Below are 15,338 nucleotides of genomic sequence, written 5' to 3'. Positions count from 1 at the left end.
CTTACTTCTATTAACATCCGTATTATTTTGGCAGCGCATACTCTGGAACATACTTTATAAAATCCTGGGGCAGAGCCATAGCCAGGCGCAGCTAGAATAGATGGAATTGTTTTATTGAGTGAAGCAAATCTGGAAATCCTGCCCGGATAGCAAGACTATTTCTAAGCATTGTGTGAGACCTCTGGAAGCAGGCTGCAAAAGCAACTGGAATGTATTGGTTTTTCTATTATATGCCTTTTTTTTTTTTTTTTTACATTGAAATATAGTCAATTTACAATGTTGTGTTAATTTCTGGTGTACTGTTACATGCCGTTTTTAATTACTTAAGGTCTCTTGTTTTAGAGTTTATTTTCGCCATGTTTACATAACAAAGAAAAAGTAAAGCCCCCCCTTAGCTTTAATCATGTAGAGATGTCTTATAGAAAACTTCCTAAATTTCATTTTACACGTTTTAGCTCTTAATGAGGTAAAAGATGTCTGCTGATTTCATTTAGAAGCAATTTTGAAGCCATTTCTTTAGGGAGTTGTATGCTGTGTTTCCCAAGTATGATGGTTTTATACCTTTAAGTTTGTGCTTTACATGAACTGGGCAAGGCACTGAAAAAATTACCCACCACATGTATTTTTCTACTGGTGCAGTGAAGGTGTGGTCAGAGGGGAGATGACTTTCTTTATTTTCCTATCATCCACAAGACTCAAATTATCCAAAGTGGGGAGAGAGGGAAGGAAAGGAGTGAGTATGAAGAGTCAGGAATATGACTGTCTCCCTAGTGAGATTCTGTGCTGTCTCCCTCCCCATCCTGTCTTCCTTCCAATAGGCTGTCATATCAAAATGACTGACAGCTAAGGAAGACAGTGGGTTTGAGAGGAATCTGATTGCATGACTTTGAAATATTTTTAGAGTCTGCTCTGAGCATAGATCTGAATGCGCAAATACTCAGCGCTCCTCAGGAAAAAAAAAAGGCAATTTGACCTAACAACAAAATAATTATATTTCCCAAGACATTTGTATTGTATATGTCAATAGGCAAGACCGTCACCCAGAACTGTTCAGTCTGTGCACTGCGTGAAGGGAATAAAATCAGCCCCAGGAGAGAGGCCACTTTCTGGAATTCATTCCCCAAGAGGTGTGGGGATTTTAGGGTTCACGTGTAAGAGCCATATGTAGTAGCTGCATCTTCAAGCTGCCTTCCCAGTTACAGTGCTTGAACTCGGACACTTGGAGGCCTCATAATTTTATCACAATGGAGGCAAACAAATGGACATATAGAAACACCTGAAAAAATCTAAATACATAAGCAGTAAATCAGAAGATACTGGGTTGGCAAACCTAGACATTTTGTTATTATTTAATTAGTTAATATTTATTAATAGTAAAGTGACACATAAAATAGTAACAATGTTTGTTTATTAATTTTGTAAATCGTGTGCTAATAATATGCTATATATTTTCAGAGAGACTTAACTATTTCTCCTCATTCGGCCGGCTTCACGGCTACATCTATTATACAGATGGGCAAACTGAGCTTGTAAAAGGCTAATAAATCTTTTTATAAAAGTCATGGTTATTTTGAGAACAGAGAAATACCTCAAATTTATTGATTGTGTCTTTCTCTCTAAAACTACCAGAAGTTAGTATCTGAGAAGATAGAGCTGGAATCAAAATATCTCCTTGTCAAGTTAACAAATATATGTGGTTTGCTCCATTAACTGCTAATGACTTAGCTCTGTCTGAGTGGCTTTCTTAGATATCCTCCCACATACTGCATGGACATATGTAATAAATGACGTGTGTAATGCATGATGCATGTAATACATGATGAAGGTCCTGAGTGTGTATTAGTGATTACCCTTGAGGGAGTATTTCAAGAAAAGATCAATATTCTAGTGGCCAAAGCCGAGAGAAAGAATCTCGTCTTTGGGTGGTTGTCCCTAGAAATACCTGCCCAGGTACTTAGGGACAACAGGACTCAAAGAAACTCCATCTGGATTTTGGTCCTTGTTCTCAGAATAAATTTCAGTATCATTTTGGGCATGTTACTTGAAGTTTCAAAGCCTCATTATTTTCTATTCTGGTTTTAAAAAAAATGTTCTTTTTTTCCCGTAACAGATACGTTACTTTGATTTGCTTTTACTTATGCAGTAAACTTTCAAAAAGTGGTACATTAGACACTGAAGTAATGAACAGAGCTCACACTAAATTGTGCTTCAAATTAAACTAGATTAAAAAGAGTGCAGAAAATACCCAGTGTGGTCAGAGTTACTAATGAAATACTTACACTAAATAAATATATTTGTGTTTTTACTTAATTCAGCATGATTTAGAACTCATAAAATACCCTCTCATTAGCAATTCAGCACAAAAAAAGATGCACAGTTCTATCTCAGCAACCTGAGGTTAATCTTCTTAATTAAAACATTATCTCGTTTAATAACAATTTGGTTGCCCATAAAATAAGGTTAATTATTATTGAGGCTTGTGTTTCAGAATCATAGAGGAAAGATTCTGTGGATTTACAGTCTTTGTAGCAAATGTGAATATAGAAAAACAAACAGATGAACTCCTCTAATCTGCAAACTATTGAAACAATAAAATATGAAAAAGGTACAAATGAATTTGCTTGCAGTGTGCACTTAATTTCAAAGCTCTATGGAAAGACAGAAATCAAATTGAGATTATAGAATGCTAGACAGATGAATTTTGGAAACAGCTTAAAGTTTGGTTTTTGTCTAAAACTGGCCACATGTGTTTGCAACCCTTACCTTGTTTTCACGTAGAAGCTAATTGGGGTATCAGTGATCCTGTGCAGGAATAAGCTTACAGTCCTACAGACCTGAAAAAAGCTGCCTCCATATATGCTAATAACCGTCTATATCTGTGACAAACTATGCCATAAAATTACGCATCGTTGATAAGAACTCACAAAAAAATTGATCAAACTTGGTTTATCTTTGTCTTTAATCAGTTTATTGAAAGATAAAAAAGATAAACACAGGTTTTCACTAACTAGAAAAATCAGTGCCTTAATTATAATGATTATTTTTAATTCATGAGTTAATGATTATTTAATTAATTACATACTATCAATTAATACACTACTTGGGCACTCACAAATTATATCATCTTTTTTTGTTTATCCATATAACAAAACGATGAGCTAGTATTATCCACAGGATGAAAACCTGCTTTGGCTCAAAACTTCCGACTGTGACATATTCTCAGAGAAATGTCTCATTTTTGATAATCAAATAAAATAATACTTGAGGATCTTTAACATCCTGTCCATGGTCCATATCCAGTAAATAACAGTCACAATGTGAACCCTGACTTCTCTGATTCATAGATTAAACTGAACCAGTTCTCAGAATGGTGCCCTTGGACTACCAGTGTCAGCCCCACCTGGGAAAGGATGAGAAGTGCAAGTTCTCATGTCCCATCCAGGCATCGGAAACGTGGGAGGTGGGCCTCAGTAGGCAGTGGGTTAATAAGCCTTCCAGACCCCCCGGATGACTTTCTTGCAAGTTCATCCTTGGTAACTGCTGACCAGTTAACACTGACATAGAAATATATACATGATTATCAGTGTTTTATCAAAATTCACATACTAGTTATAATTATCTGGAAATCTTGTAAAACACAGATCCTTAGGTCCACACCTGGAAATTCCGATTCTGGGTCTGAGTACTGGTCTGGTTGGGGCCCGTGAATTTGTGTCTCTAAGGTTCTAATCGATGCTATTGGATAAAGAACAGCACTTTGAATGACACCAACAAATACTCTGTCCCAGCTCTAAATCCTACCATACTAGCTAGAGAAAATTTACCATACGAGCTAAAAAAACCAAAAACCAAAAACCGAAAACAAACAAACAAAAAAAAAACAGGGAAAGACCAATATTTTCAGGAAGGAAGCAAGCAATTTAATTAAAACAAAAGTGGTGTAAAAGGGAGCTCCTAAGTGGGGTAGAAGACGAAATTGCCCAAGACGTACGTGCCCAGGCACTGGAGGGTTTTAGAGCAAGAAGCAGCTTTACAGAATTTGACACCAGAGCCTTCTTTCTGAGACAGGCTCATAGCTTATCTTCCAGGAAGCCCTTTATCATAGGAACCATTTCCATAATCGCTTTTTATAGTCACTGCATTTCTATAGTGAAAGCCTTTCCAGACTCCTGACTTTGGATCAAACTTCTGACCTGTGTGTGATGCACTCCCACAGATGTGCTAGTCATTTTTTAAATTAAGACTTTATTTCTTAAGAGCAATTTAAGGTTCACAGAAGAACTGAAGGGGAGTACCTACCCTCTGCTCCCACTCAACATCTCCCACCACATGCTGTGCATTTGGTGCAATTGATGAAGCTCCATTGACACATCGTAATCACCCCAAATCTGGAGTTTACATTACGGGTCAGTCTCGGCATTGTACATACTATCAGTTTGGACAAATGTAGAATGACATTTCTCCATCATTATGGTATCATACAGAGTACTTTTCACTGCTCTACAAATCCTCTGTTACTTCATCTATTCATTCCTCTTCCCTCCCCTCCATTCTAGTTACTCTTAATAACCTAACAAAACATTCTTGAGGCGCTATTACTGATTATTGGTGGAATGCATTATGTTGTATCTGGTCCTGATTTAACTCTGGGTTTTGTTGGTACCAGTTCCTTGAACGGGAATCTTTCTTTGTTATCTTTAAATCCGTTTTATCATTCTCTTTAGATTTTTGCCAGGCCTTCTAAGTCAACTCAGTCTTAATTTCCTAGTCCTTCTCTGTGTATCTCACATGGTCTCCTCTTAGCATACCCCTTGTACCATGGTGATATCGGTGTATCACTCAGAAACACATGGAGCCGCAAACAGTCCATTGATTCTGTTAATCATTTATTCACATAAACATTCTTTCATTCATTCATTCAACATGCACGAGATATGTTGGTGTAAGTTCCCATTTCTTCCTTGTAAGAGTTCATAGTATATTTAGAAAAACTCTGAAGGCCATTACCTGTGAATGAACTGAAGCAACACTACAGCAGTTAAGAGATCCTGGGCTCAATGCTGCTTCCCTCAGTGACTGGATATTTGACCTTGCACAGTTTGCTTAGCTTCTCCATTTTCATCTGGAAAATAGTATAAATACATCTTAAGACTACAGTAGGAACCTGTAATAAGATAATTCACGTGATGCTTTAACACATGCTGTGAGCCTGGAACATGCTAACTACTATACAGCCTAGTTATTATTGCATAAAAGTTGACTTAATAAACTTAGATTACATTTTTTTAACCACTCTGTTTCTACTCTTCCTGCCAGGTACATAGTGAGGGCAATCTACTCCATGGCGCACATCCCAAAACTCACTTACACCTCATCTAGCATTTCGTTAAAATTTAAAATAAAACTTATGATGATTAATGCATTGAATAGATTAGCTGTTGTGGAATTTTAAGCATGTGGCATCTGGATTGGGTAGATTTTCTTTTTCTTTTTCTTCTTCTTTCCTCTTCATCTTCCTCTTCTTCTTCCTCTTCTTTTCCTTTTTTTAATTAGCCATGCTTTCTCCCCATTGCATTTCATATCCTATAGTGTGAGTAGCTGCTTGATCTACTGGTTGTTTTGTGAAGCCAGCTCTTTGGGTGTCATTCTAGGGAAAGAACTCAGCAGCACTGCCTAATGAACAAAGCGTCATGATTTTCTGTCACCTTTAATTGTCTGCCTAAAATGTGAGAAGCAGCAATCTACAAAAACAATTGAAAGCAATCAAGTTGTTGAATTTAAAATCATTTCTACTGCAGAGAAATTAAACTTTTTCCCCATTCTAACACAAAATTGTAAAAGAATCAAAATGTGTTTTCATTCTTTCTCAATATATTCTAATGCTTAATGTATTTGCGTTACGACTTTCATTTTCTCAAAGGCAGGTCAAGTGAACCCAACAATCAAATTATATGTTGTAAACCTATATGGACCAACTCATACTTTGGAACTCATGCCACCTGATAGCTTTAAGTCAAGGTATGTAATTTCAATTTCACTTTTACCAGAAAATAGATCTTTTAACTCCAATTATCATTTTGTTGCAATTTAGAAAGAGATGTGATCAGCTCAACAAATTCACTTGAGAATAAAGCTGAGGTTGACTCCATTTGTGCAGAAATGAACTCATTCTGGGTCTCTTGTTGTTCCCTGGAAGCATTTAACATTTTAAGGTGATTAGCAACACCACAAAATGACTAAATATACTGGTACCAAGAATTAGATCTTTTGCAGGAGATATAACAGAGAAATGGGGGCAAAGGATAATTTTCCATTGAATTGTCTTCCTGAAAATAGTCACTCCATGTTTTTAAATGGCCCTCTTTAAAAGAATACGATCTTCCTAAAATGTGTGTAATTTTCCAACTTTTCCCCCGTAACTTGCCAATGATTCCCTAGCTTTGTTCTCTAGGCAGAGAAATGTAATGAGATTTTGCTTTAAAATATCTTACCTAAGAGTCCTGCTTATTTAAGTCTGAGTGGGAAGAAAAGAAACACATTTATGTGCTCAGAAGCATAATGTTAATGCTAGCAAAATCTCTAATATTTGAACAACTAATCAAGTAACCACGTGGGTTCTGAAATCCCCAGTGGTCTCAAACTTCAAAGGTAATTCTTTCAAATTTTGTAACCCTTTGAAAATCTGCAGTAGCCCTGGAGATGGAACAAGCAGCTGATTTAGGAAAATAATTTCACACTATATTGAATAACATGAAGATACGTTTAAAGTTTGTTTTGCTGACATCACAGTAAATACAGGGTGAATGCTTCAAGTAGAAAGTCCACTCACATGCTGTTGCATTGATATGCTTGGGAAAATTGCATCATATTTGGCATTTTCACATATAGAGCAGTGGAGATTTTTCCTCCTTGAAAAGTTATTAAAAGTTTATGGAACGCTTACACTGGAAAGGCCCCCATTAACTATCTAACATAAGCCTCTCCTATTATTGATGGAAAAGATGGGGCCCAAAGGAAGAGTATGCTTGAGATAGAATCTTAAGATTAGTTGGTGGCACAGGTAGAAAATGAAGTAAAGCCTGTTTCGAGTTACAGAGCGTTTCCTCCAGGCTGTGATGAAAGACCTTAAAGGGCCATCACAGTGGACAAATAGAATACAGTAGGGTTGACCAAATCAGAGAGAAACTTCAGCTTCTGAGCTCAGTCTACCAGCCATGAACGATTTAGACATAAATGAAGCAATTATAGAAATTATTAACATTTTACTTGGTCTTTTTGTCTTATTTGTTGAGTGCTCTGAATGAACAAGAAACGGCACTAGACTGGAGTGTTTGAGTCACATCTCTACCACCATTTTATCATATGACCTTAGATAAGTCACTTTACCTCGCTCTGAGTCTGAATACCCTAATCTTGAACTACTAATTTCTAATTTTCATCAGGCTTTTAAATGTTTGAGATGGAAGTCAATTTTTTAATATCAAGGTTTCTTTCTAATAGAAGATAATGATTTCTGACCTTGATGTGGCTACCTAAGAGTCTTTCTGATGAGTTCACAAGATAGGAGATGGCGGGGTCATCCAGCACAAAGGTTCCTAAAGACAGAATCGGTTGTCATTTATTAGAGTATCAGTTAAGTGTATATCTCTTTAGTATCTGAGGTAAAATATGACAGAATTAATCACCTGTTGCAAAAAGATACCACATTTCCTTAGATGTTGGAACTCCAGTGTGCAGAATGACATACTAGATCTCTCTAAGAATGGGGAAGAATCCTGTGAAGAATACATTCTTAAATGTAATTCAGGTATGCTGGTTTAGCGCTGAACTTCGTCTGCATTTGGGGAGAGTCACGTAATGCCTTGTCTACACAATACATGCAGTGAGTTTCCTTTTTCTGCCTCATGTTTATGTAAGTGCCAGTTGTGGCATGTGAAATCCACCAAAGTGTATGATTTCTTCTTTTTGTTGGAAAACTCAAGATCAAAATTTACTTCAAAGTGGTGCTTTCAAATATTCTCTGTGCTTCAGATTTCGTATTTCCTTAGTCATTTGTTCCTGGTGAAAGCTTCAGTCCAGTTCACAGAAAAGAAGAGTGATTGATGCATTTCATGTCATCTGCGTTTAGCCACTCTGAGCACAGGTATTACTTTGATGGGCCTAGAAACACACAAACGTGAACAAAATAGAGATATCCGTGTGCAAATCAAAGAAAGCTGCATTTATCTGACTGCATATCACACGGAAATCAAACTCTTACTTTTCCTTGACTTTTGTACTTTAGGATTATCAATATTTATAATTTTTAACACTTAGTACTTTGACCATATGGAAATTTACCATGAAACTGTTGTGCCTCCCTAGTTGTATAGATATTTGAGATCTAAAAGACCATATCATTTTTTATAATTCATCAGTTAAGGTCCTGAAAATAAAAGATGACATACTCAAGAGGGATAATTGAAATGCAGTTAATTAAGAGACTGTTAACAAAGATATGGGCAGGTTTAAAAGGAAACTCACAAAGGATGGGAAAGCAACATAGAATCTACACTAGCAGAAAGCTTTTACTGCCCCAGGACAGAAGGAGCAAGGGGCAGGCTCACTTATGAAACCTGAAGAGGCCCGTAGCTGAAGAACAGGATGGACCAGCAGGACCTGTCCATGGACAGAGCAATTCAGCCATTGCAAAACCATGCCTGAGCAGGGCGTGGGTCCTGGAATAAACCCTCTGTGCCCTCCAGCTTCTCCAGAGGTCTCTCGGGCTGGGCATCCTCACTATAGAGTCCAGCCTCTGCAAACTGCGGGGGTGGATTGTGAGGGGCCAAATTGGAGAACAGATCTGACAGATGGAGAATACTCAACAACTGCCTTAAGAAATGTATCGTTATTACTTTAGGGATCTGCTGGAGACGTCCACAGGCACACACGAGAAATTGTCTGAAGCCATGTCAGAAGTGTTCTACCTCTGTTTCTGTCCCTGTCTTTTTTTCTCCAGCTTTGTGTGTGTGTGTGTGTGTGTGTGTGTGTGTGTGTGATGCAAGTGTCTTTCAATCTCTCACTCTCTCTCTCTCTCTCCACACACATGCGCACACACACAAGCACACACATACATCTATGATTTACCTAAGTAATACTTGTGCTTTTCCTGAAAAACTGCCATTTTTTTCCAAGTACATTGTAGATCATGTAACTGAATCTTGTTTCTGTCTATGTTGGACATGGAGTTTCTTGGTAACATCTGGTATCCTCTATAACTTGTTTTCCTTTATCTGCCTTCCTAATTTTCTTTACTGTGGCATTCTTAGATCATGCTAAGCTAACACAAATTTTTATTTTTTTTGAGAATGTTAGATATACTGATACACAACTCAGTACCAGGACTAGTAACAATATCCCCACTTTTACTAGTGGCAGTGTTCCCATAGGTGTTGCAAGTCTAGGCACCTTTATGGGAAAATTTAGATAGGAACTTAAAAATATATAGTTCACTTCTAGAGGAAAGTTTTTGCAATCATGAACCATGCAGATTTTGCTACAGGCTAGACATTTGTTACATCGTTTTGGAGAAGTGATTATCTCCTGTGTTCACGCATCTCCAGGCCGAAGGATAAAGATAGTGGTTTGCCTTTAGTTTCTCCGTGCTCTCTGTCCTTGACATTGTTTTACTTACCTGAAATCTTTAGTCATCTAACCTTTGTGACCAATTGTTTTCAGCCTGTTTCATTGATACGACACTGTCATATTGCCCCTGCACTCCGGGCTTGACACTGCCATGCTTTTTCTTCCTATTTAATTGAAGTTTGTCTAATCTACATCTCTTATTCTGCCAATGAATATCTGGGCCTTCTAATACAGTCTAATCAATAAATTTATCTACACTGATGGAAGTGACCCTTCATACAAGTAATGCATAGTTATCAACAGAGGTCTTTGGAGGACACTAGCTATGCGTTGGTTATGAATGCCGTGACAATGCACTTATAAGCAGAGATCTTGGATTATCTGGAAGAGAGTGAGCTCAGAGTAACCAGATGTGAACAGAGAGTAGTGATTGGACAGGAGTGAAAACACAGGTGTGACTGCTGACATACCTGTGTGCCGGTGATCCTGGGGACTCCGTTCCACACACCCTTGTGAACAATTAGATCTGTGCCAGACCACCCAGCTAATAGAAAGTCTTCCTTGACTTGAGTGCAATCCCTCTAACCCGCTTGTCTCTGTCTCTGTGGCTCAAGAGGACCAGATCCTTGAGGACTTCCTGGGTAATCCAGAGCCATGGAGACTAGGAACAAGCAGGAGACCAGTTATAAGGAAGGGACATTTTCGCTGGCCACTGGTCGTGGGACACCAGATCTAATGTGTTCATGAGATGGAGTTCCAGGACAGCCACATCCGCAGCAGGCAGGCCAAGGAGTGTGGCATCTCCGGGTAAGGGTACTTCCTTACTTCCTCATCCGGAGGAACCCTGAATACTTACAAGCAAACTGAATAATTTGGTATGAATCATAAGGAGATGTGCGCCTAGGACCCTAGAACAAAGAAAGAAAGAATATAGGATGTGATTTAGTTAGTAAATGTATCTCTCCTCCCTCCTTATGTGTCAAGTTCTACTTTATCTTTCATTTTGGATGTTTCCAACACTTCATCTTGGAAATTTCAATGGTTTGAAATTACCCTAATGAACTTTACAAGTTGTATTTTGGGGAGAACTGTCATCCTTATAACTATAGGTACCAAGATAACTCACACAAGACTAAATTTTGCTTATGAATATAAGATACATTATGTACAAACACACAAAACAATCATACTGTTTAATCAAAGAGAAATGCGAGTGATATGACTATGAATAATTTTAACTTAATTTTACACCTAAGTTAATGTTCTCTTTTAAAAACCATTTATTCACCAGAGTTGCACCAGCCGAATTTTAATTGTTTTTTAAGTATGAAGTTTTTAAAAAGTCAAGATTTTCTATGATACATAAAAAATATAATGTGTCAATGTCTGGGAAGACATTGAAAAGATGCTCTTGCAATATTTCAGTTGAGGGCTACTTTGAAAGGAAAGACACTCAAGATGAATATTTAAATTTGGTTGTTGTTCTGTTGTTAGTTATTTCAAAAAGTGCTCATATTAGTTCTCATTTGGCACAAAATATAACATTATTCGCTTTAGCTAGTTGAGACCAGTTTCTGATCAAGTTTGAAATTTTTCTGTATGTCAGTTTTGTTCAAATTTTTCAAAAAATATGACCACGTTGATTTTGCAGTCTTCGGTTAGTTGTTTACAACAATCAAATTAATTTTACTTCAATTTTGTACAACATTTATGGCAATTAATCAGAAATGCATATTATCACAATTCATCATTTTCTTTTCCTGATTGATTTTAGTACCCACTATCACTTTTCTCCATGCTAAATCTTCTAGGTAAATTTCTTAAAAAATTAATGCCTATATTTTTCCCTTTTTAATATTCACACTGCCAAATATGGTTGTATATTTATGTAAAATAAATCAGTTTAAGCAAAGCACAGTGAAAGTGAACAAGACATATTTCTTTAAAGAATCACAAGATTTGACCAAAGATTAATCCTAAACCATCACATATTTGATTCTAAGTTGCCTTGTTAGCTCTAGTTAGGGAACTTTATTTGATGATTTACTGAGTTTCTAGGCAGTTTTCAAGTGGGACTCTGCTGGTGATGAAAGCTGCTGGATGTCTTGGAGAGATTGTTGGAGAAAACAGGGCAGGTCTCATCATATGACACTTATGTTTGCCCTCCCACTGACGTCTTCACTCTGATGGGCTAAGAGGTTTTCTGGAGGAAGTAGTAACTACTCAGTATTGCTAGAAATGTGAAATTCATGTAGCTGAAGGTCTAACCCAGATGTGTCTAAGGACAGGTGACTTGTATCACAAGGTTTTTTTCTTCCATGGGTGATTTTTTTCTAAGTCACATAAAAACTGGATGGATTAATTTTAAGAAAATGTTCATGGAGGGCATTTTATGAACCATTTCTAAGACATCGCATCTGTTCTGAAACTGGGCAGGTTTGTTGGAAATGTTTTTTCCTTTTTATCATAAATTGAATTAGTATTGAAGATTACATTTTGTTATGTGTGGGTTGAGGGATTTTGTGATATATTATGTAAATTTCCAAATGCAGACTCTATTATGAAAGAAATATAAACTATAAAGGGAAGCATGTAAGCATTCCCAATCTAATACCAGCTTGAGGATACTGTAGGCCCCACTAATTAGCGTCTTCACTATGCCAAAAAGTCAGTAGCCCTTCATCTCCTTCAATTTGATTCCTTCTTTGTTTTGAACTTTTTCAAATAAATTAGATTTTTAAATTGTAAAAAACAGTATGAATAAGATTGAGAGTGGTCTTTGTCCCGTTACTGAAAAGACTGAAATAAACTATTCATGGCTCTGTGGCTCAAGTCCCAATGGATGAAGTAAAATAACATGAAAGTCTTACATAGTAAATAATTATTAAGTCAGTCATAAGCTTTGCCTTTTAATTGGTTGTTGTATGTATTTTTGAAGAAACAAAATAGAATATAACTTAGAAAATGTATATTTTACATATATGTTAGTACTATACTGATCAATAGAAAATAACAAATTATTTATAAATGTCCTAGCATCTTGATTATTTTGTTTTTCCAAAAACTCTCCTGTGAAATCATTCACTTTCAAATTTATTCTCAAATTTTCTGTATATTTATATATGTATGTATATGTGCATATGTTTGCATACATATGCCTACACATATATTTGTATTCATATATGTGAATATTTGAAGAAGTGGATATGTATATATACATAAATAGAAATTAATGTGATATGACATCCTTATAGTGTTCTATTTATTCTGCATATAAAATAACCAGTATATATTATTGGTACTATACAGGTTCCCTGGCTCTGAATGTAAATTTCAATTTTGTTTCCAAACTAGAGAATACTACATCACTATGGTTAAATGGGTAAGCAATACCAAGACGGTGGTCAGATGGCTAAATCGACCCCAGAACATCTCCATCCTTACCGTCTGTGAGACCACGACTGGTGCTTGTAGTAGAGTGAGTATGATTTACTTTCCTTTATGCTTAAAATAACACAGATTATGCTACCTCTCTAAGGAAAATTAGACAATCTTTTGTGCAAAGACTTCAATATTTAACCTCTAAAGGTAGTAGAAGAAGAGTCATTCTATTAGGAGTGTATACTTTAATCCATAACTCTTTCATACTTTGAAGTAAGAAATATAGATGATAAACAGAAAAGCACAAACTTAGCTTTAAAACAATGAATTCTTATGTAGTATAAGAGTAGTCCAGACCATCTGAGTTTCATTCTCAAATATGGGCTTTCTCTCCACATTTTGGCAGTGATTAACTTGAGAATATGGGATGTTTCTTTCCTGTCTTCTTTAAACACATTCCAAAAATTCAATTTTTTCCTGTAGTTCAGATTAATCTTCTAAAATAACGTCTCTGTCTTTAAATCAAGTAAAAGTCATTAAAAAATTGATTCTTGAACAATTGTGTTTTGAAAGTAAGTTATATTTCAGTTTCTATAATCTATAGAGTCCACAATAAGTTATGTATAATTTTCAAGGTTCTTAGTAAAGGAAATACTTTAATAAGTTTAAATTGTTATATTACATACTTGGTAAATGATTCTCAATTATTTAACAACAGAATTTTCAATGTTATGCTTCTGGACAAGATGGAGTAAATGTTACCAACTTACTATTTCTATAGTAATTAACTATAAAACTTTACAAAATACATTTAACAACTATATTCAGAAGTTGGGCAATAAGAGAATCAAGATATAAATGGTGAAATAAACTTAGGACTTTCTATTGGTGAGACGTTTGAGACCACAGTTCAAGGAGATGGAACCCAAGAAAAACACAAAGGTATCACTGATCCAAGAAGGCAAGGAGAATCAGTTTGAGGCTATTGTGGTGGCTGAAATTTGCAGGACAAGTACCACAAGATGGGAGCTATACAGAAAGAACTTCGGCAATTTATGTAAAGGATCTATTAAGTTTTTATCTCAGTGTTTAGGTGGGCAAGTACAGGATATGCCAGAGAGAAAAGCAAATAGAGAATCTGCAGGTTGTACAATGCTTGGAGTCTTTGGAGTAATGAACATCAAAAATAGACATTTCTCACTGAAACCCCTATGTCTTCAATTCAGAGTCCAGAAAGAAAATGTATTAGGAATAGAGCTGTTCTAGACTCCTTCTAGTAAATCTTTAAATTAAACCTTGATGGAATCAAGTGATCTGCCTGTAAACTAGCTGCCTACCAGCACAAAGTTTACCCTTAAAAAATACATATTAACTATAAAAAATGTAGTATTCACAGTATCAATCACACAATTTAAAGGTACCATATATGTAGAGACACAGAAAATATAACTCACTCACCTCCCCAAAAATAGTAAATAGAAACAGACTTACAAAGGATATAGATATTGGAATTAACAAACACATTTGAAGAAAAAAGCTATTAGAATAATATTTAACAAATTAAAGGGTGGTCATAATTAGTAAACAGATGAGAATTTTCAGGAGCAAAATGTAAACTATAAAAACAGAACAATGGAATTTCAGGAACTGAAAAAGATAGTGTCTGAAATGAAAAATTGCCTGGATGAGCTTAATAACAATTTAGACACTGTTGTAGACACAGAAATAGAAACAATTCAGACAGAAATCCGGAGGAATAAAAGACTGTGAACAGATGTGAGCAATGTGAACTGGTGTATATGTGAAATTATATACACACAATGGAAAGTTTTAGATATCAGGGCAGAAAAAAGGTAGAAAACAATGACTTAAATATCTCAAATTTAATAAAAATGATTAATCCATATACCCAAGAAGTTAGCAAATCCCAACTAGAATAAAGACAAAGAAAAAAATGACTCAATACATAATAATCAAATTATTGCAAACCAAAGATTAAGAGGAAAAAAAAATTAAACTAGGCTGGGAGAAAAACACGTAACATACAGGGAAATACAATGATGAGAATTACTACCTATGTTTCATGAGAAAAAAATGTAAACCAGAAAGCAATGGAAAGATATTGTGAAAGGACTGAAAGGAGAAACTGTCAAGCTACAAGTCTATGTCCTATGAATATATCTGTCAAAATTGAGGACAAAGGAAGATATTTTCAAATAAATAGAAACTGAGATAATTTGTGAAAATAGATCTACACAAGTAATAGGAAATGAAGTTATTCAGGCTAAAATAATTGATATCAGATGAAAACTCAGATCAAAATAAAGGAAAGA

The 15,338-nt window shown here is 35.8% G+C and overlaps 1 protein-coding gene across 1 annotated transcript in view; it reads left to right on the top strand.

The window, feature by feature from the left end:
- The window catches only part of DPP10 (dipeptidyl peptidase like 10), a 558,453-nt gene that overhangs the window by 476,665 nt on the left and 66,450 nt on the right, over positions 1–15,338 (top strand). Inside the window, exons 10-11 of the mRNA XM_032479324.1 lie at positions 5,921–6,018; positions 12,979–13,102. Coding sequence (XP_032335215.1) covers positions 5,921–6,018; positions 12,979–13,102 — 222 coding nt within the window. The remainder of the gene's footprint in view (positions 1–5,920; positions 6,019–12,978; positions 13,103–15,338) is intronic.

The sequence above is a fragment of the Camelus ferus genome, chromosome 5 (assembly GCF_009834535.1).
Source record: "Camelus ferus isolate YT-003-E chromosome 5, BCGSAC_Cfer_1.0, whole genome shotgun sequence".
NCBI classification, from domain to species: Eukaryota; Metazoa; Chordata; class Mammalia; order Artiodactyla; family Camelidae; genus Camelus; species Camelus ferus.
The sequence above is the reverse complement of the archived record's forward strand: the minus strand, read 5'-3'. Positions and strand labels throughout refer to the sequence as shown.